General features: G+C 42.8%; 2 protein-coding genes across 3 annotated transcripts; one reads left to right on the top strand and one right to left on the bottom strand.

Moving 5' to 3' along the window:
• Positions 1-7,794: 7,794 nt before the first annotated feature.
• cts12 (cathepsin 12) lies at positions 7,795-11,139 on the bottom strand. The gene is made up of 8 exons (XM_017428738.2): positions 11,071-11,139; positions 10,043-10,188; positions 9,825-9,944; positions 9,553-9,717; positions 9,261-9,482; positions 8,997-9,165; positions 8,764-8,869; positions 7,795-8,689 (listed from the first exon to the last, which is right to left on the bottom strand). Exons 1-8 carry the CDS (start codon positions 11,099-11,101, stop codon positions 8,590-8,592), a joined length of 1,059 nt encoding a protein of 352 aa, XP_017284227.1. The 5' UTR covers positions 11,102-11,139; the 3' UTR covers positions 7,795-8,589.
• A 958-nt stretch (positions 11,140-12,097) lies between these two features.
• Positions 12,098-18,445, top strand: ankrd29 (ankyrin repeat domain 29). 2 transcript variants are annotated; one of them, XM_017428823.2, is made up of 10 exons: positions 12,102-12,309; positions 13,278-13,388; positions 13,991-14,089; positions 14,586-14,684; positions 15,474-15,572; positions 15,904-16,002; positions 16,836-16,934; positions 17,672-17,767; positions 17,846-17,944; positions 18,030-18,445. In XM_017428823.2, exons 1-10 carry the CDS (start codon positions 12,298-12,300, stop codon positions 18,111-18,113), a joined length of 897 nt encoding a protein of 298 aa, XP_017284312.1. In that variant the 5' UTR covers positions 12,102-12,297; the 3' UTR covers positions 18,114-18,445. The 2 variants fall into 2 exon arrangements, with proteins under 2 accessions (XP_017284313.1, XP_017284312.1); XM_017428824.2 differs by lacking the exon at positions 13,278-13,388 and having other exon boundaries at positions 12,098-12,309.
• The last annotated feature ends 235 nt before the right edge of the window (positions 18,446-18,680 follow it).

Raw genomic sequence — 18,680 nt, 5'->3', positions numbered from 1 at the left:
ACCAGTTTAGTTGTAGTTCACTCATTTAAGGTAATCTAAATTTTATCAATGAGGCGATAGTTTGCAATTATAATTTATTAAGCTATTGCTGTATACAAGGTGAAGTGATGAACACATTTTATATAAGAAATCTAAGACAGCATGAACTAAAATGTAAATGCAGAGACTGAAGTTGATTTGTAAGATTGAATCAGGTATATTTTCCTGTTAATGTGCAGTCATGGGTTCAATACTAGTGTTTTCAGAACATAACAAAAATGATCTGGTGTTTATCAGGTCCTAAAGTAATTCTAATCTAATCTCAAGTGTACAAAAGGACACAACAGATTCCACTATGTCATTATTTATTAAACACAAAGCCGAGAAATCTTATCTTATCATCTTATATATATCATCTTTATAAAAGCTGGAGGTTTTTTCCATTTGCTGCTCTGGTGCAGACAAGGTGTGTGTTAACACAACACCAAGAGGGAAAGACATCAGCAATGATTTTAGAGACAACTGTTGCTGCCAGCAATCTGCAGGGGATTAAAGGTCATTTCCAAACTTTAGAGTCCATTGTTTTACAAAAAAAAAAAAAACAGATTATTCACAAGTGGAAAACATTTAATATAGCAGCAAATCTTCCCAAGGTCAAAACATGCAATGCTTACTGAAAATGCAAAAAACCCAAGAGCTCCATCTCTGACTCTACAGGCCTCAGTTAGCAGGTTATAAGTTAAGGTTCATGACAGGATGATGAGAAAAAAGACTGGGGAAAAATGGGCTTTGTATGGAAGAAAAAAAAACATAGCAGCACAGCTCAGGTTTCTAAAGTTGTACCTGAATGAACCACAGGACTTCTGAAAAACTATTTCCTTTGGCTAAATGAGACCAAAGTAGAGATGTTTACCCACCGTGCACAGTACCAAGTATGGAGAAAACCAAGCACAGCATATCAGCACGGACATCTCATATCAGCTGTTAAGCACAGTAGAGGAGGGTTGATGATTTGGGCTTGTTCTGCAGTCTCTGAGTCGACCATGAGCTACTCTGTAGACCAAAGGTATCTGGAGTCAAGAGTGAGGCCATCTGTCTGACAGCTGAAGCTTGGACCAAACTGGGTCATAAAACAGAACAATGATCCAAAACACAGCAGCTGATCTACAACAGAATGGCTGAAAAAGAGAAGAATAAAGATGTTCTAATGGTCCAGTTATAGTCCAGACGTCAGCCTGACTGAAATGCTGTGGGATCTTCAGAGAGCTGAGCAGAAACAAATGTCTGCAAACATCAATGAACTGAAGCGACGCTGGAAAGAAGAGTGGGCCGAATTACCTCCACAACCATGTGAGAGACTGGTAAAGTCAGAGAGAAAACAACTGCTTAAACATATCGCTGCTACAAGGAGCATCTACAAACAAAACCTTGAAATTGAAAGTGGACATTCTGTCGTAACGTTGCACGTAATCTGGGATAAACGTGTGTGAAGTGAGGCACTCCATCTCATGGCCAAACCTGGGGCTGCAGATGGACTTTTTGCTTGTTGGAAGAGAAGAAGAATGCCCACTGCTTGTGACAGGCTGCTAATATCAGACTGATGTGTAAACCTCTGACTGCTGACTTCAACTAAAAACATATTTGTAGTATTTTGAAAATATACTACTATGCTATAATCCTATTCTGAACAAAAAGCAGCTTGACTTCTTGTGTTAATTTTCACCCACTGCCAAATAGCAGAAATAATAAGCTTCGACTGAGTGCCAACAGACTGTATGAGACCTCGCAGCGCTTTCAAGGTCTGTCCAAAACAGCTATAACTCTGTCCTTTCTCAGCATAATCAGATCTCTATCAGTCGTACAAGACTGTCTGATGATTATTTTGTGGGAGTATCAATACCTTCCGTAAAGTGGTTTAGGAGATATTTCAAAGAGCGTTAGGTTTTGACAGGATTTCAGGCATTTCCCATTCATTTCCATTGAGGCATTTTTTGGGGTTGGTTTTTGGTGAACTGCATCACTATGGTAATTCACCAATAAAAGTAATAGCACACATGTCGTGACCGATTGATGAATGGGTGCACTTTTCTGTTGGGCCGCATTAAAGTTGATGGAAGAATAAAAATAAATAGATCAATAAAATTAAGAAACTCTTTCAGAGGTGAATAACAAAAGGTGCAGCTGCTGAAAATGGCAGGGCCCTGTTAGACAAAGAGATGATAAAGCTAACCTCAACAAAACAGTAGCTTAAGGTGGCACAACTTTAGCATCCTGAGCAGTACATTGGCGACAGTGGAAAGGAAAAACGCCCTTTTGACAGGAAGACAACTCCAGCAGAACTAGAACCAGAACCAGGATGGGCGGCCATCTGCCTCAACCTGTTGGGGTTTGAGAGGACAGGAAAGTGACACAGACAAACACAAAACGATGGGTCCAGGTGGAGTTTCTGTTGGAAGAAAGACATGTTAATGATAGAAATAATTACAGCAGAGCACGTAAAGACAGCAGCAGAGAGCGGAAATGTGGTCAGCTTGTCCTCCCGCAGTCTGAGCCTATAGCAGCAGAGCTAAGGGAGAGCTCAGGAAACCCAAGCCCACCCTAACGCTCATCAGAACCCTGGCAGCAGATTTTTGGATCAGCTGAATACTTTTTAAAGAAGTTTTTGGACACCCAGATATAAAGAATTACAATAAGCCAACCTAGACGTGATAAATGCATGGACCAGTTTTTCTGCATCATTTTGAGACAAGATGTTTCTAATTTTAGTGATACTTTGTTGGTGGGGAAAGCAGACCTGTTAACATTTTTAATGTGGGGGTTAAAAGACATCCTGATCAAAAATAACACCAGAACTGGAGGCCAGATTAATGCCACCCAGAGGACGTGAATGGCTGCAAAGTTTTTCCTTAAGATGCTCAGGTACAAAATCAAGAACCTCTGTTTTGTTTGAGTTTTAAAAGCTGAAAATTAAGAGTCATCCAGGTTTTTATGACTTTAGGACATGTTTGCAGTCTAAGCAATTAATTGGATTCATCAGGTTTCACTGCTAAATAAAACTGAGTATTATCCGCATAACAATGAAAATTTATCCTATGCTGTCTAATAACTTTACCTCATGGAAGCAAATATAAAATAAAGGGTATAGGTCCAAGCACTGAACCCTGAAGAACTCTAAAATAAACTTTGGTGTATGAAGAAGATTCATTGTAAACATTTAAAAAACTGAAGGGCCAGGTGACGGTCTACAAACTCCCGAACCTCAGGGTTGGACGCACAAGGGAGGTAAAGTCGCTCTGCAGTAAAAACACCTGCAAACACACAGACGCAAACCATAAAACAAATCAATTTATCTTTTTTTAGCTGGCGTGTTTCTTTTTGTACAAATAGTGACTCGGTTCTGTCAGGGTGGCTTTGCCGAGACCCCTTAAAATAAGTTGAAATAAGATTTGAGAATGTGTGCCTGAAAAGAGGAAATAATCAGCTCTTTCTTTCAGGTGAAGAGTCTGGACGACATCATCCAGTCCGTTTCCAGCCAAAGTTGCTGTAACTGCAGTAGTTATGTTTCCCCACTAGATGGAGCTGTGGTGTTGTTAATCTCATAGAGATGTGTCAGAAAGGATTCAGCCTCTCCAAAATATTCTTTTTATACCCTTCCTCTTCCTGACTTGTAGTCAAACAACCTAATTCGTTGTAAAATGCTCCACCAGCTGTTTCTTATTAGAATAGAATAGAAATAGCCTTTATTGTCCTGTCGAGGGGAGATTCAGGTGTCACAGCAGCATCAGTACAGAGGTTCACACACTAGTTACTTTATAAACTATGGATAGTACACAAGAAAACAAAATTAACATTGACTAGCCATGATACGACGAATAATAGAAGGTGCAAAATGAATATAAGAATTGTGCGAGAATAGAAAAACAATGTTTTGTTTTAGAAACAGTAGACCATTAAAAATCCTGTCTGTCTTGTGCAGAAACACATTTTTCTATTAAAACTGTACAACTTCAACATTTATTATGTTTACTATGTCCCATTGTGAATAAAACATGGGTTTATGAGATGTGCAAATTACTGCATTCTGCTTTTACGTACATTTTTCGCAGCGTTCCAGTTTTTTTCGGAATTGGGGGCGTCATAATAATAATAATTCTTATGAGCTCGGTCTGCCTCAGTGAGCACATCATTTCTATCCACACTGATGTTGATTACGGGTGTCGTCTCCAGTTCAAGGCTGACATTACTCAACCCGCTCCTTCGCTTCCCTGACTCTGGAAGCAGCTGTTTTCACCGGCTCTGTGAGGACTTCTGTATCATCCGCGACCAGGGGGGAAAAAAAGGCTGAAGATTCAAGATATAACGTGCCTTTTGTTTGACACATTTTCCACAACCCTCTTTTGAACCATTTGATGTCGTCTCTAACAGTCGAGATTTTCCCGTTTTAATGATTTCCCCCTTTTTTTTTAAATATTCACACCATCCAGGAGTGCGTTGACCGTATTTGAACTCTCTGCTCAGGAGAGACGAAAAGGACTTTAATTCATGCCGACTGAGGCCCCACGATACGCTTGTCATAAACGATGCTTTTCACCAACGTTTTAAGTAGGCCTGAGTGCCATCGCCCTCTGCCTGGAAATGAGCCAAGCTGCCCCGCATGTCTCCGGCTCTGATGTCTCCACGTCCTAACTCAGCGTCGCAGAATCACACGAGGAATCCTCACGGACATTCAGAAATTCATCAGGAATCAGCAGCAGCACTTAGGTGACCCTTAAGGCCCGATCAGCGGCCCCTCTGGACTGATTTGCCTCCAGCTGGGCCGCCTTGATGGGCCTAACGATGCTGCTCTGAGCTCCTGAGACGTGCCTGATCCTCAGCAGCTCAGTGATGTTGGCTGTAATATGAAACACTCTGGAGTGGTGTGCTATTAGCAACAACAAACAGAACTATTGTCATCCTTTATCTAATCTGTATGAGGTCCATGATTATCGCCTGCCGCAGAACGAAGAGTGTTTTTGTCCGTGTCCGTGTTCACATGTTCGTTTTTGGCTGTCTGTTAGCAAAATATCTCATGAACGACTCCACAGATTTAAATGAAACTCTCACAAAGTAATCAATGGATGTACATCTACAACTGATTAGCTTTTGGATTCAAGCCAGTTCAAGATGGCCGTAACAGCCAACTGACCTTAGAAAACACATTATTGTCTACAACTCTGTCAACTTTACAGATATTGAGTTAAGATGTGGTGTGGTAGTAGCTGAATGTCATCTAACTAACAGCACTAACAGATTGCACAAAGTCTTTATTTAAAATTTTGCTATTAACTAATGAAGTCAAGGTTGTTTGTCTTTTTGCAAAATGTCTCATGAGCCAGAGGACGGATTTAAATGAAACGCCCAGAAATGAATTATTGGATGTACGTCTGCAACTAATTAATCTTTGTAGTCAATCTAATTTAAGATGGCTGCCACAGCTACTTCACCTTAGAAAATACAAAAATGCTTTTAACTGGGTCACTTTTAAAGACATTGGGCTAACATTTGATGAGGTGGTAGCTGAGAGTCATCCCCGACACAAAGTGTGGCTCGGGGTTCTTTTCTTTTAACAGCAGCGCAGCTACGTCTGTCAGAGAAGAGTTTGTTTCAGGACACCCTGGAGGGTTTCAGCGTTAAATGGCATCATGAGTCACTACGAGGTGGAAGGCTCAGTTTCACAAATCAAAGTTTTCTTTCTAAACTCCTGCTTTCACTTTGTTTTAATTATTGACGAGAATTTCACTCCAGCTACCTCATCGCTCTGTCGACTCAGGCTGACGAGGTCTTCGTGGCAAATGTTTTAGACTGCAGATCTGCATGAGCCCGTACCTTGATTTCAGCGACGTCAGCCCCCCAGGTGGTTCGGCCTGTGTCGCAACTTTCATCCTGCGGCTGCTGCTTCAGCCAAGCCAGGCCAACATCCGCGTCCTCCAACTCCACCAGCAGAGCGTAGCCACGGCTGTCACGTTCTGTCAGGCACACACACACACAAAGAGCATCATCTTCGTAAGGCTTCACGTCAAAATTCGGTGATACATGTTCAACACTAACTCACCGTGGCAGGGATCACAGCTGCTGTTCCCACATGTGATGCGAACTGTCAGCAGAAACAGATGTTACAGCGGGTCGAATCACATCACCTCAGCCAGTGAAAACGTTTAAATATGGAGTTAATATGGGTTTTTACCAGGCAGAACACGCTTTAGTACATTGTTGTGTTGGAAATGTATGTAAGAAGTGTTTTATTCAAGCTTGGAACCAATCGTCACTAATTCCTATCATTTCTAAAGTTGTAATTACTTAAACAGGCAAAGAAGAAATCCCCTCCCGTGTGAGCAACACAAACGTCCAAGTTAATGTCTGTACAGCTGCAGAGTTTGCAGATCGCTCAGTGCACCGACGGATTGCCGAAGTGACCAAATGAGCATCTTAAGAGAGAAGAATAAAGACTGCTGGTGTGAAGGTGCAACATTTTGCGCAGGTGTGTTTGTGAACGTCCAAAGAAACTGGGTTTGGGTGTCGCCTCAGTGCAGCCTCTTTTACACAAACGTTCAACCACTCCTGTGCCGGCGTCCAGACAGGCCAAGGCAAAACTCGAAAATGTCAAGAAATGGGTTTTTTTGAGCTCATATGAAGTGAAGGCAGGGTAAGAGATCAACCGATGCTGACTTGTTCTGCCTACAGGGACGCGGACTGGCATGGCAGGTCCCGTTGGCTGCGTTTCCATGGTAACCCTGTTTGCACCGCTCACAGTGGTCCCTGGTAGCGTTAAACTGACAGTTCTGTGGGTCAGACAGATCAAACACAACAACAGCAACATGATATTATTGTGGCTCAGTAACGTAGACAAGAAAATGCCACAGTATAGCAATCTGAAGCAAATTATGCCACTGTGTGTGTGTGTGTGTGTGTCAGAACACTGACTCTGCAGCTGCCTGTTTGTTCATCACACACACTGGAGAGTCCGTTGCAGCGATACAAGACACACTGACCCTCGTTTGGTCCTGCCCGCTCTCTGTAGAAGCCTGACCTGCACTTCTGTACAGAAACGGGGAACCAAAGAGTCAGCTTGAAGAGAATTACCACAAGCAAACACTCCAACACTGACTCTGAGCTGGTCAGAAACAGTGGCTCGTTTGTGTTAAGGGATTAGTCAGTCTGTTTTATCACAAAGCCTATATTGTACATTACATTCAAGGCGGGACAGAGAAACCCTGAGGAACACATGTACATGAACTGCACACACGATCTCATTACATGCCCTGGTTAGGACACATAGTGCTGAAATTAAAGAATATTCAGTACACATTAGTGTTCAAGGCTAATAGTAGCCTACTTAACTGATTTAATATAAACTTTGTAGACTAAAAGCCAAACACAAGAAGCTTTTTTGAGTCCTAATTTCAGAAAAGTCAGCAAATTGCGGCACCACCTGGTTGATGGTCGGCTTGTAGAACTTTTTCATGCCGTTTTCCTCCCAGTGACGTTGACCATTACAGTCATTCCAGTTTTTTGATCGACAATTTGGTGCAAAGCAGAAAAATGGGCACATCGCAATGCAAAACAAAAGCTGTATTCCACCTCCTTCAGCACTTTGTGTCCTTTTGCAGATTCAGTCCTGCAGCAGGTGAAGCTTAGAGCTATTTGTCAGGAAATACGTGCAGGCTCAAATTTCGTCGAGGTGCGGTTTACAGTTATGAGCACATATTTCTTTGAAAGCAGTGGATCATATAGAAAATATCATTTAAGGTGTTGAGACAAAATGAAGAAACACAAATATTAAGAAGAAAATGATTTATTGCCAACCGGTCAGCTGATGGAATTATTGTGGTAACTAAAAATGACCAACTTAAAAACAAATCTGAGGTACAATGTTTATTTGCAACTACATTTCAAAGAAGCATGTCATTTGCTGTTTTTCTATCAAATTCAAAATTCAGACTTTATTTGCATCCCTCTCATTTCGTGTGTTAGCAGAACAAAAATTACAGCTGTCTGGAGACGTTGCGTGAAAGGTGAAAATAAACAGTGGCGAAAATTTCTCTTTTTTTCCATTTATTTTTTTTTATTTAGCACCATTTTAAAAAAAATCTGTAGTAGTGAACAGTATATGTTTGCTAAAGCAAGACTTTGTAACTTGTTGAATTCGTCTGTTATGAACGTCCTGATTCTCTACAAGCTAAATGTTGCTTTATGATGAAACGCTGCTCAAACAGGTCAAATTTCTGGCCGAAATGGTTTTAAATGACTGGATGATCTCTATTAAACCCCTGTCAACTCATTGTTTCAACCTTGAAATGAATGATTTTAATCAGTCGTGAATGTGTCATTACCTCAATCCAAAGTTACAAAGTCTAACTTTAATGATCAAACGATGCTCAAAGTTTTACAAATATATAAAACCCTGAGCATCGACCCCTTAAAACGTGTGTGTTTTACATCCCTGAGAGAGTTCACTGTAAAAGGCTGATGCAAATCTTTGCACAAACATGTATCTACCCTGACAGATAGGTTCAGAAACTAAGATAAAAGATGACTTGCGTTGTATGAGCGCTGACTAAAAAGCTCTCAACTCTATAGGATTGGGTACAAGGCGTAGCTGGCGATCCCACAAGAGTTCCTGCCATCCCGGATCATTCTCATGTAGCCGCCTTCACCCCAGCTGCTCCCCCAGCTACGAGAAGAGAGCAGAAATTCAGAAATACACATGTTCAGCAAGGATAAAGGGTGTTTCGAGTGTTGTCTTACCTGTTTTTGATTAACCAGTAGTCCTGGCCTTCTTCTGAGCCGTAGCCAACCAGCAGCACCGCGTGGCTCAGATGGTTCGGGTTGCAGTTGGGCTCGTCGTAAATCCCTGCGGAGAAATTTCAAGGCGACACTGCGGGTCAGCAAGGTCAACATTTGACCGAACGGATCATTTTGTGCTTGAAAACGCTCGGATGGTAACATCTTGTTATCAGAGCTCGGTTCGGACGGCTAACCTGAGCTGTAGAACAGGAAGCTTGAGTGGTCTGCATCTACAGCGACGGTGATTGGGCCGATGGTTGCCACGGCATCAGCCAGCGCCTGCTCGTCTCCCTGGGGAATGAACCTGTAGTCTCTGATGTGCGCCACTGCCAGCCTGCTGTCATAAAAACAAGGCTGCGTGTCCTGGAGGGGCAGGGGGGGAAATAACAGTTACTGGCTGGCTGGGATTTAGAATCGTTCTTCCTTCATCTCGATGGCGCCTGCAGAGTCAGCCTCACCACGGAGGTGTACGGGTAGCTGTCTGTCGCCTGCAGCCCGTTGTTGACCACGTAGTCGTAGGCGTTGGCCATCCAGGCACCATTGCACCCGTGAGTACCATACGGTTTGGAGCAGTCCACCAGGTTTTGCTCACTCAAGGACACAAGCTGACCTGTTTTCTTGTACAGCTGCCCCTCTATTGCTCCTGTGGTGCTGAAAGCCCAGCATGAGCCGCAGTAACCCTGTAAACACACACCTCGTTCAAATCCACTCTGAGTTCGATCTAATCACAGGACTCTCGGGACGTCTTACCTGATCTTTAACCTCGGTGACATAACCCTGGTTCCTGTAGTCAACGGACCAAGCATCCGACTTCTTTGCATTGTAACGCAGTCTTCGAGCAGAAACTTCCCTTCCTCTTTGGACAAACTGGGCGTTGATCATGGCTCCTTGCAAAACCTGGTACTCCTGTCTTGTCTATAAGTAAAAAGCAGATTGTGCACTAGTTATTCATCATATCAGTGGTTCAACTTTGGCAAAAGTTGTGGCTGATGAATCAGTAACAGAGCAAAACCACTCCTTACAAGGTCTCCGTATTTATTCATGGCCATGGTGAATGACCTCCTGCCCATGAGAAAGCCTTGATTGTGGTCTTCAATTATCTGGTTATTGTCCTCCCAGATTGCCCTCCTCTGCATGTCGTCCTGCATTTAAAAAAAAAAGAAAACAGTGAGCCCATCAAAGGGAAAGCTCAAGTACACATGCGTTTTATGGTGCTGTTTAACTGCAGGGTCCGTCTCACTAATTCATTGTAGCTTATGCCGTGGCTGCTTTTCCAGATCTCCCACTCGGTCAGAACCACCTCGTCCGACTCTGACAGCACATGCTGCGGGCTGCACAGCAGGACAGAGAGCAGGGCCGCTCTCAGCAGAAAGCAGGCCTGCTGAGCTGCAAGAACAGGAGCATCAAAGAGCGGGCACACATTTCTAGCTTTTATTATGAAGGTTTCTAGCATTTCTCTGACCCAAGCTGTAATTTTGACAACACTTCTAGCATGTTTTGTTACGATTACCAGTAGTTACATTTCTCCCCAAATCTGTCAGGGAAGTTTTATTGCATTGGGTTTTATTGAACAAATCTATAGGTACCGTTTTTGTCATAGCCAAATCAAAACGCTTGGCTTGACTGGAAGTTTTCTTTGACTTATTTCATTTCTGTATAAACAACAATGGGGTTCTGGCTAAATCCCACTGTTTGGAACCCTCTTTGGAGCTCTAAATACTTTACAGGAGAAACATCATTTGGAGTTTAAACGGGTCTCAGGAAGTTGGATTTTACATGACTGAACTGGCTTTTTCATATTTTTAATGCTTTTGATACAACCCCAGTTTAGGTTTCAGCATTTTACTACAGCATACTCAGCTTAGAGTGTGATGATGTCACGCTGTTTGAACTTTTCCAAAATCTTTGCACAAAAACTCTTCTTACTCACACAAATTTTCCACTTCTTCTTATAGTTTGTATATCAAAACGTATGCATTTTAATCTTCTTTCACCCAGTGTGTCTCTCACTGCTTTAGGACGTATGGTTTGCTCTTGAATTTCCCCAGAATGCAGAGCTTTCACACCCAAACTCCCGTAGTTCTCCATCGTTTCTGATCTTTACATTTCTTTTTAAAACTTGAAGCGAAGAGTCTTTTTAACTTGTCGTATATTCTGCATAAAACACTGCAACCTTTAAACTTCTTATACAGTTTCTCTATCGTATTTTTCATTAAATGCACAATGACAGTAAAACCAATATAAAATAACGCATTCTTGCAAGCTTACCTGCACAGATCTGAGCCTGTTTTGTTCCCATTTTCTGAGAGCCACTCCAACAGTGACACTGTATCAGACTATCAGCCTTCCTTATAAAGCTTTCCGGTAAGTACATGTTTCAAATGTACTTTTACTCAAACCCCAAATCATCACCTTTGCCAGCACCTGAGAGGGGCATTAGTCAACAAAAATAAGTTGCTTTCCCAGCTCCAACTCTGCAATCCAGCAGTTATCTCTTAGAAACAGCTAAAGCTGCAATATCGTAAATCCTTCAAACACCGGTTTATAACTGAGCACAACACCTGACACAAACAGCCGTGACAGAAGAACTTTACTTAAGGGCCAATACATTTATGTGAAGTTATACTTTTTGTGTGTAAAATTTGGCGTTCAAAGTACCTCAGGAATCAAAAAAAATTACCACACAGCACCTGTTGTGAAAACAGCATAAACTGCTGACGCACTGATTTATAGACAACAATTCGCTGCTGTAGCCCTCAAAGTTTTATTATTTTATTTTTTGTTGCACAGTATCCTAACTTGGAGGTGGAAGTCTGTGAGAAATGTGAAAAATTGTTCAATGATTCGTCAAACGATCAAGTTTTTTTTTTTATTGTTTTTGGTGCAGAATTTGAAATCAAACTTTTTGATGTTTGATTATATAAATAAGAGGAGAATCTGACACAGCAGTTATGTTTTTCTAAAAAGGCAGAAACAAAAGAGGTAATTACCACTGCTGTTTAATAGAGGGTTGAGTTGTATGACCATATCTACTGGATTAGTATTATTATTATTACTCATTGCTTTATTTCATTTAAGCCACATGATGATTTGTATTGTTTGTTATATAATTAAAGGATATGAAAGAAGGAGAATTACAGCAGAAAAGCTCACACCTTGTAATCTACACAATACAGTCGAACAAAATAAATGAATTCCCTAAACTGGTGTCTTTCTTTGCATGAAATGAATCTAAAGTTGTGTCTGTGGGAGGATGCCGCTTTAAATGCGGGATTCTGGGGGTGACAGGGGCTCGCCTGCGCCCCCTGGTGGCCAGGAGACCTCTGTGCAGGACTCACTGCGGAGGATGAGCTCAGCCGACTCTCCAGTCTGTTATTATGAAGAGGCAACACCCAGACGGAGTGCGGCAAAAAACGGGCAAACTGCGCTCGGCTGAGCGTCTAATGACCGAGAGCGCGGGAAGGACGACGATGAGTCACGAGTGAGGTCTGCAGGATGTCTTTCAAGGTGAGCCAGCTGCTCTCCGACCATCCCGCGGCCTGACAGAGGAGGAGGAGGAGGAGGAGGAGGAGGAGGAGGAGGAGGAGGGCCCTCCGTCACCATCACGGTCGCACCTGCATCCTCCTACAGTGAGGAGCAGCTCGTGTCAGGGTCTGTCTAAAGATGCATTTAACTGTAAAAACAGAAACATCTTGTTTCTTGACTTGGGAGCTGTGCCTGTGCCTCTTCTCAAGCGGGTTAACTAATGAGCAGTTCCTATCTTACCTGTTGTAGATAAAGAGCTCTTTTGGAGAATTCGCGTTTAATTCTGACTGCACTGACCGTCCACGGGTAATAAATAAATAAAACCTAGACGTTGCGTCCCGGCCGCGAGTTTCTGCTTTACAGGAGCTGCCGCGTTGTATTTTTGGAACCAGGGTCCGTGCACTAGAGGGTGTGGGGCTTTAGGGGCCAAGACCGAAACGGATCGGTGCCTTCAAAAATTCCCACGACTTCCTGCAAACGCTGTTTTATTAGGAAGCTTTAGACATTTCATGATATTCCCGTAGGAGGTTTTCCAGGCTGCACGTGGAGTGCTACAGCTAGCTGCTGCTGATTGCACTCGCACATATCTGCAGGAATCTGTGTAAATAACCCGGTGAACTCTTGTTTCTTCAAACTGAGGTCGTTCAAAGAGCTATCTGCAGCAGGTAAGATGTTTATTACTTTCTTCGAAAACCTCACTTGGAAACAACTGAACTGTCACTTTAAAGTCCATCGAAATCATCAGATTTGAGGAAGAATAGTTTTCCTTTAACAGTGTGTAAGGTTCCCTATTGATCATGTTTACCCGAACACAACACCCTGTGTAACCTCGCCGCACACCAAGGGACACCCCGACACACTCGGCTGCTGTCGGTGTCCTCTGTCAGACCCGTGTAATGCTTTATTTGTGGCTTCAGTGTCGTCGTTTGCTCTGCGTCTCTACCCTGCAGAAAGAAACGCCTCTGGCCAACGCCGTGTTCTGGGCGGCGAGGAAGGGAAACTTGGCTCTGCTTCAGCTGCTGCTCAACAGCGGCCGAGTGGACGCAGACTGCAGGGACAATGTACGGACGCCGCATGTCCTGGCTGCTCAACTGCACGCTTTAACCCTAACCCACCTGCGGGAGGGGACATGGAGCATCACCTGTGTGAAGCATGTGTGTGTGTGTGATATTGCATGAGCAAATGATGAGAACTAGGATGAGATTGAAAATAACACAAACCAATCAAAACTCATGCAGCTTTTGCTTCCTCTCCAGTAATTTTACACTTTTTTGCGTCTTTTTTGCTTGCTCACAAGTCCCTTTAACCCCTCTCTGTGCCTTCAAAGGTATTTCTGTCACATTTTAAGGATTGCTCACCTCCTTATAGCCATTTCTCTTATTTTTAACCTCTTGACAATAGTTTTATGTCCCATCCTCAGTATTTTTTGTTTCTCCTCATATAAACTATTTTGGGGCCCAGGGGTTCGATAGGCGCGTTTAGTGCTCTGTCCGTGGCCAGCATGCGCACTTTTTACATCCATATGTTTTGCTTTTATTATAATTTCACATGCTGCAGACCAGCAGGATTTAGTGAACGCTTTTTTAAAATCTTTTAACTGCTTTTAAGAAATTCATATAATTAAAAAGGTTGCCGGTTTACTGTTGGCGTGTTTTGTTTCCAGTACGGCACAACAGCACTGATGGTGGCGTCATACAGCGGCCATTATGACTGTGTCAAAGAGCTTATTATGCAAGGAGCGGACATTAACTACCAGAGAGAGGTAAAATGGACTTTTAGAAGGGTTTGTCCTAAACAAACAGCCTGGTATAAACCCTCAAACATATTGAATATTTGTTTTAATTTTTGTTGTTGGTGTTAATTAGTGGTCTTCTTTAATATTTCTTTTTATTTCTCATGCAGCAGCATCATAGCTCTAACCCCCTTTTCCCAGCCTTAGTGCTGAGCTAAAATAAGCCCATTGTTTGCCGTTGATGTCACAAGGGAACTTGTTATCAGTCTCCAGGAAATACATGTTTATGTCGTTCTCTAACATCTCAAACTATTCCTGTAACATCAAAGCACCTCCAGTTATAGCTTCATGTCTGAAAGGTTCAGTTTTAAAGTTATTGACAAGCCTTAAAAATAATCCTAGTGAATTAAATGGTAAAAAAAAAGAAAAGAAAATCTGCTTCAGACTGTTTGTTTCTCATTTTGAATATCAAAGGTCATGTTCAGCATCGGGAAAACAGCCGTATCTATTTTTATCCCCGTTCCAGACAGGTTCGACAGCTTTGTTCTTCGCCTCGCAGCAGGGACACCATGACGTCGTGAAGCTCCTTTTTGAGTTTGGCGCCTCCACTGAATTCCGCACAAAGGTAGGGTAGCAGTGATGTTTATCTGGCACTTCAGCTGCTAGATAAGAGAACGCTCGAATGGGATCATCTCAGACCTCAGACTGCAGGAGGGACTATTTTAGACATTTTTTTTTACACCCGTCCTAAGACGGGACGTATTATGTTATGGTGCCGTCCGTCCTTGTACGAGATCTAAATTGATAACCCTTTAACACAGGGATGTCAAACAGCTGGACGCCTCATGGGTCTGGGGTGATCCCTATTGATTTCAAGGTCATGGGGTCAAAGCGCAAGTTCACAGGCGACCACTTTGGGAAAACCTTGTCCGTGCTCTAACACACCATCCGTGTAACGTAGACACGTGAAACTGCACAGCTGGACACCTCAAGGATGATGCCTGTTGATTTCAAGGTCACAGGGTCAAAGGTCAAGGTCACAGGTGACTCCCTTGTGAAAACCTTGCCCGTGTTCTAACTCCGCAGACATGTAATGCAGAAGTGTCAGACTTCACAGCTACACTCCTCATGTGTCATGGATGATCCCTGTTGATTTCAAGTCAAGGGGTCAAAGGTCAAAGTCACAGATGAACCCTTTGTGAAAGCCATGCCTGTGCTCCAACTCTACCACCTATATTCAGGGTTGTTGTGTGAGGGAATTCATGCTTTTGGGTTTTGAATACTCTGACAGTTTTCCGCCGGGCGTATTATGTACCGTTGTTAAATCGTTAAACACATCGTCTCCGCGGCTTTTGCTTCCCCCGTTTGAATACTTTACGAAAATAAATTGTACTACTGTTGGCTTTTTCGACAGGACGGTGGCACGGCTCTCACCGTCGCCGCCCAGTACGGCCGCTCCAAGGTAGTGGACGTCTTGCTGAAGAACGGAGCCAACGTTCACGACCGGCTGAATGTGAGAGCCTCTGCGTCCTGCACCCACCTGCCGCCTGCCGTTAGGCCCCGCCCTCCTCACTGTCAGGACCCCTCCATGGTTGCATGTTGAAAGCCAGGAACGTGATAGTTAGACACAAGGCAGCAGGAATCCAACCTCTCAGGTTTCTGCAGACTGCTGAGTCAGGCGTGAGTCACCTCAGGCAGGATTAGTATGTGCCTGAGGAAAACAACCTGACTGTGCAGAAGTGTGTTTATAAATAGGAGTAATATACTAATGTGTTATTAATGCATTAAACTCCAAGGTTTGCTAAAACTGCTATAACAGCACCCATTTTTCTTTAATCTCTCAGGATGGTGCCACGCCTCTTTTTCTTGCTGCCCAGGAGGGTCACGTGACCGTCATCCGTCAGCTGCTGTCATCTGGTGCCAAAGTGAACCAAGCCAGGGAGGTGATTCACCTTTTCCGTGACCTCCTCTCATTTAAAAGTGCACGTTGTTTTCTTACCCTCGCACGCCTCGTTACCCCTGACCTTCCGTTGGGCGCTGATGCCACTTCCGTACGACGTTGCTGCTGGGGTCCAGTTGTATTGCAAATTGTAGCCACATTTACGGCCAGTCGGCGCAAAATAAATAATGTTTCTGTGTTTCATCACGGTGGCGCCGGTTGTCCCGTCGATACAGCAGCAGCAAAATAAGATAGGAGGAAATAAAGTCAAATGAAAGCTTTCCAAAGAAACTGGAACCTTTGAACTATAAATATCTGTATATATCTTTTTCTTCGTACACTCCTTTTTGTACAATATCATGCATTAGCTCGACTTGTTTCTATTGCACTCCTTTTTTTTGATATGCTAATTTTGCAGCTCTTATTTTTCTGTTTTCACTGATTTTTGGTGAATTCATTGCCGAACTTGAAATTGACCTTTAAGGACACACATTTGCTCATTAGCTTCCTCCTTTACCTTCTGAATTAGAGGGATGAAACTGAAAGTTGGTTCGATCCTCGGCTTCCTCAGTCTACATTTCCAGGCCTTCTTAGAGAAAACACTGGACCCCACACTTTCCTGGGTGCATTTATTGTTGCAGAGGACTGAACGTTTCTTTGTGTGAATATAGTTTGAGGCATGAGGGTCTTCCAGCTCAACAATAGTAGATCAAAACTACAAACATTCCCCCCTCCATTTGCTTTAATGTCAAATTAGCTGATTTGGTCATAAAGGAGACTTTTCTAAATCAAGCTTTTGGTCTCTTGTCTCCGTCTCCTGGTCCGTGCGTTGTCCAGGACGCCACCGCGCCCTTGTGGATGGCAGCTCAGATGGGTCACAGCGAGGTGGTGAAGGTGCTCCTCTTACGTGGAGCGGATCGGGATGCTGACAGACAAGTAGGTCAAAGGTTCTGGACTAATAAAGTACAAAAAAACGTGCATTTGGTGGTGTTATTCGTCTTCGCCTTAAACCTTGTCGGAAAAGCTCACAAGGGGTGTGAAAGATGGTCGGAGAGGTTAAGTTGTGGCATAATTTTGAAGCGACAAACAGGATTCTATCTAATCCAATCCTATGTTGCATTTGCACGAGTTATCATATACTGTTTTTTTGTGTTAATATAATAAAATATCAAATATTACTTCATTATCTAGGCTGACAGTTCAATATAAAGGGAAAAAATGTGTAAAAAATTGAAATATGTTGTCATCACAGGTTGCTTACTCTCATTTATTGTTCTCATAGTTTATATATTTTTATTATAAGCCATTTAGTGTTTCTTTAAAAGCTGTACCTGCAGTAAATTGTGGGCGGGAATCATTTACTTTTCTTCCAGAATAGTTTATCTGTGTTTCTGCTGCTAAAGAAGATGTTAAGGAAGTCACTGAACCTCCTTTCCTGAGCGTTTAGCTCATTTAAGTGGCTCTTACTGTGGCTGTCACAATCGTTTTGGCTCATTTAGTCAATTTAGGGACCTTCATAGGCAGAAAAATATAATTTGACTGGAGCTCTTTTGTCCCCAGATTTCTTTCCCACTTTCTGTTTTGTAGCTGTCTATTCATTGAGTTGTTGTTGTCCAGCATTAACAGTGTGACGTTTAAGGTGACTGAAAGTTGACTGTCTGCTGTCTTTCGAGGACGGATCCACAGCGTTGTTCAAAGCAGCCCTGAAAGGACACAACGGCGTCATCGAGGAGCTCCTCAAATTTTCTCCTTCGCTCGGCCTTCTCAAGGTAAAATTCCCCATCCCGGCAAAATGATCTTTCAGAAATGTTGCGGCGGTGTGCTTCACGGTAGAATCTCACGTCCAGAACGGCTCCAGTGCCCTTCATGCTGCCGCGATGAGTGGAAATCTTCAAACTGTTCTGCTGCTTCTCGACGCCAGCGCAGACCCCACGCTGCCCAACGAGGTCAGGACGCTTCGATTCAATGACAAACGGGTCACACCGACCGCCTCAGCTCATGAAACCTCTCTTTCGTGTGTTGTTTTTGCAGAATAATCAACTCCCCGTCGACCTTACAAAGAGCGAACGCATTCTAAAGGTTTTACGTCCAAGATTTGTAAACGGAGACAGTTGATGACGACCCAGACTCTCCTCACCCAGCGGCTGATGACGACGTGTGGCGAGGAGAAAAGCGGCAACAACGACAGTGTCAAACTGGCTCAACTGAACCATGTAGCAACTGTACACGGTGCTTGTATTTTATTTTATTTGTTTTCTGGCTGAAATGAACATGTAATAACAATAAGAAGACTTGCACTAAATACAGAGTAACACAAACTACTTTTGCCAGTCATCAATTTCTTTATCCTTCTGATTAACGGTATAAACCATTATCTGTTTACCCCCCTCCGGTGTTGTGGAATTAATAAAGATTTTGCGCACTGTTTATTTTAATAAATATGTCAAAAGGAAGCGCCAGTGTCCAAGTTCATTGTGGTAAAACCATAGGTTTATCAATGAGCACGAGGTGAAGACAACGTCATTAATAAGCTAATTTCACATAATGTAGAGAAAAGTGTTTTATTTTGAAACTCAACTGGAATTTGTTTGACTTACTTGTAATAATTAAGAAAAAAATAATCATAAATATTAACACTCGTGCAGTAGTTGGCTATATTTAGGGATCAAATGTAAAGAAGAA

This window comes from Kryptolebias marmoratus, linkage group LG24, assembly GCF_001649575.2.
Source record: "Kryptolebias marmoratus isolate JLee-2015 linkage group LG24, ASM164957v2, whole genome shotgun sequence".
NCBI lineage: Eukaryota > Metazoa > Chordata > Actinopteri > Cyprinodontiformes > Rivulidae > Kryptolebias > Kryptolebias marmoratus.
Note: the sequence above shows the minus strand (reverse complement) of the source record. Positions and strands in the feature narration are given on the sequence as shown.

Coding starts and splice junctions, on each gene's coding strand:
- ankrd29 (XM_017428823.2), top strand. Junction 13,389..13,990: donor ACGCAGACTGCAGGGACAAT/GTACGGACGCCG, acceptor TTTTGTTTCCAG/TACGGCACAACAGCACTGAT. Junction 14,090..14,585: donor ACATTAACTACCAGAGAGAG/GTAAAATGGACT, acceptor TCCCCGTTCCAG/ACAGGTTCGACAGCTTTGTT.
- cts12 (XM_017428738.2), bottom strand. CDS start 11,101: ATGGGAACAAAACAGGCTCAGATCTGTGCAG. Junction 9,483..9,552: donor TCACCGAGGTTAAAGATCAG/GTAAGACGTCCC, acceptor GTGTGTTTACAG/GGTTACTGCGGCTCATGCTG. Junction 8,870..8,996: donor CTTCCTGTTCTACAGCTCAG/GTTAGCCGTCCG, acceptor ATTTCTCCGCAG/GGATTTACGACGAGCCCAAC.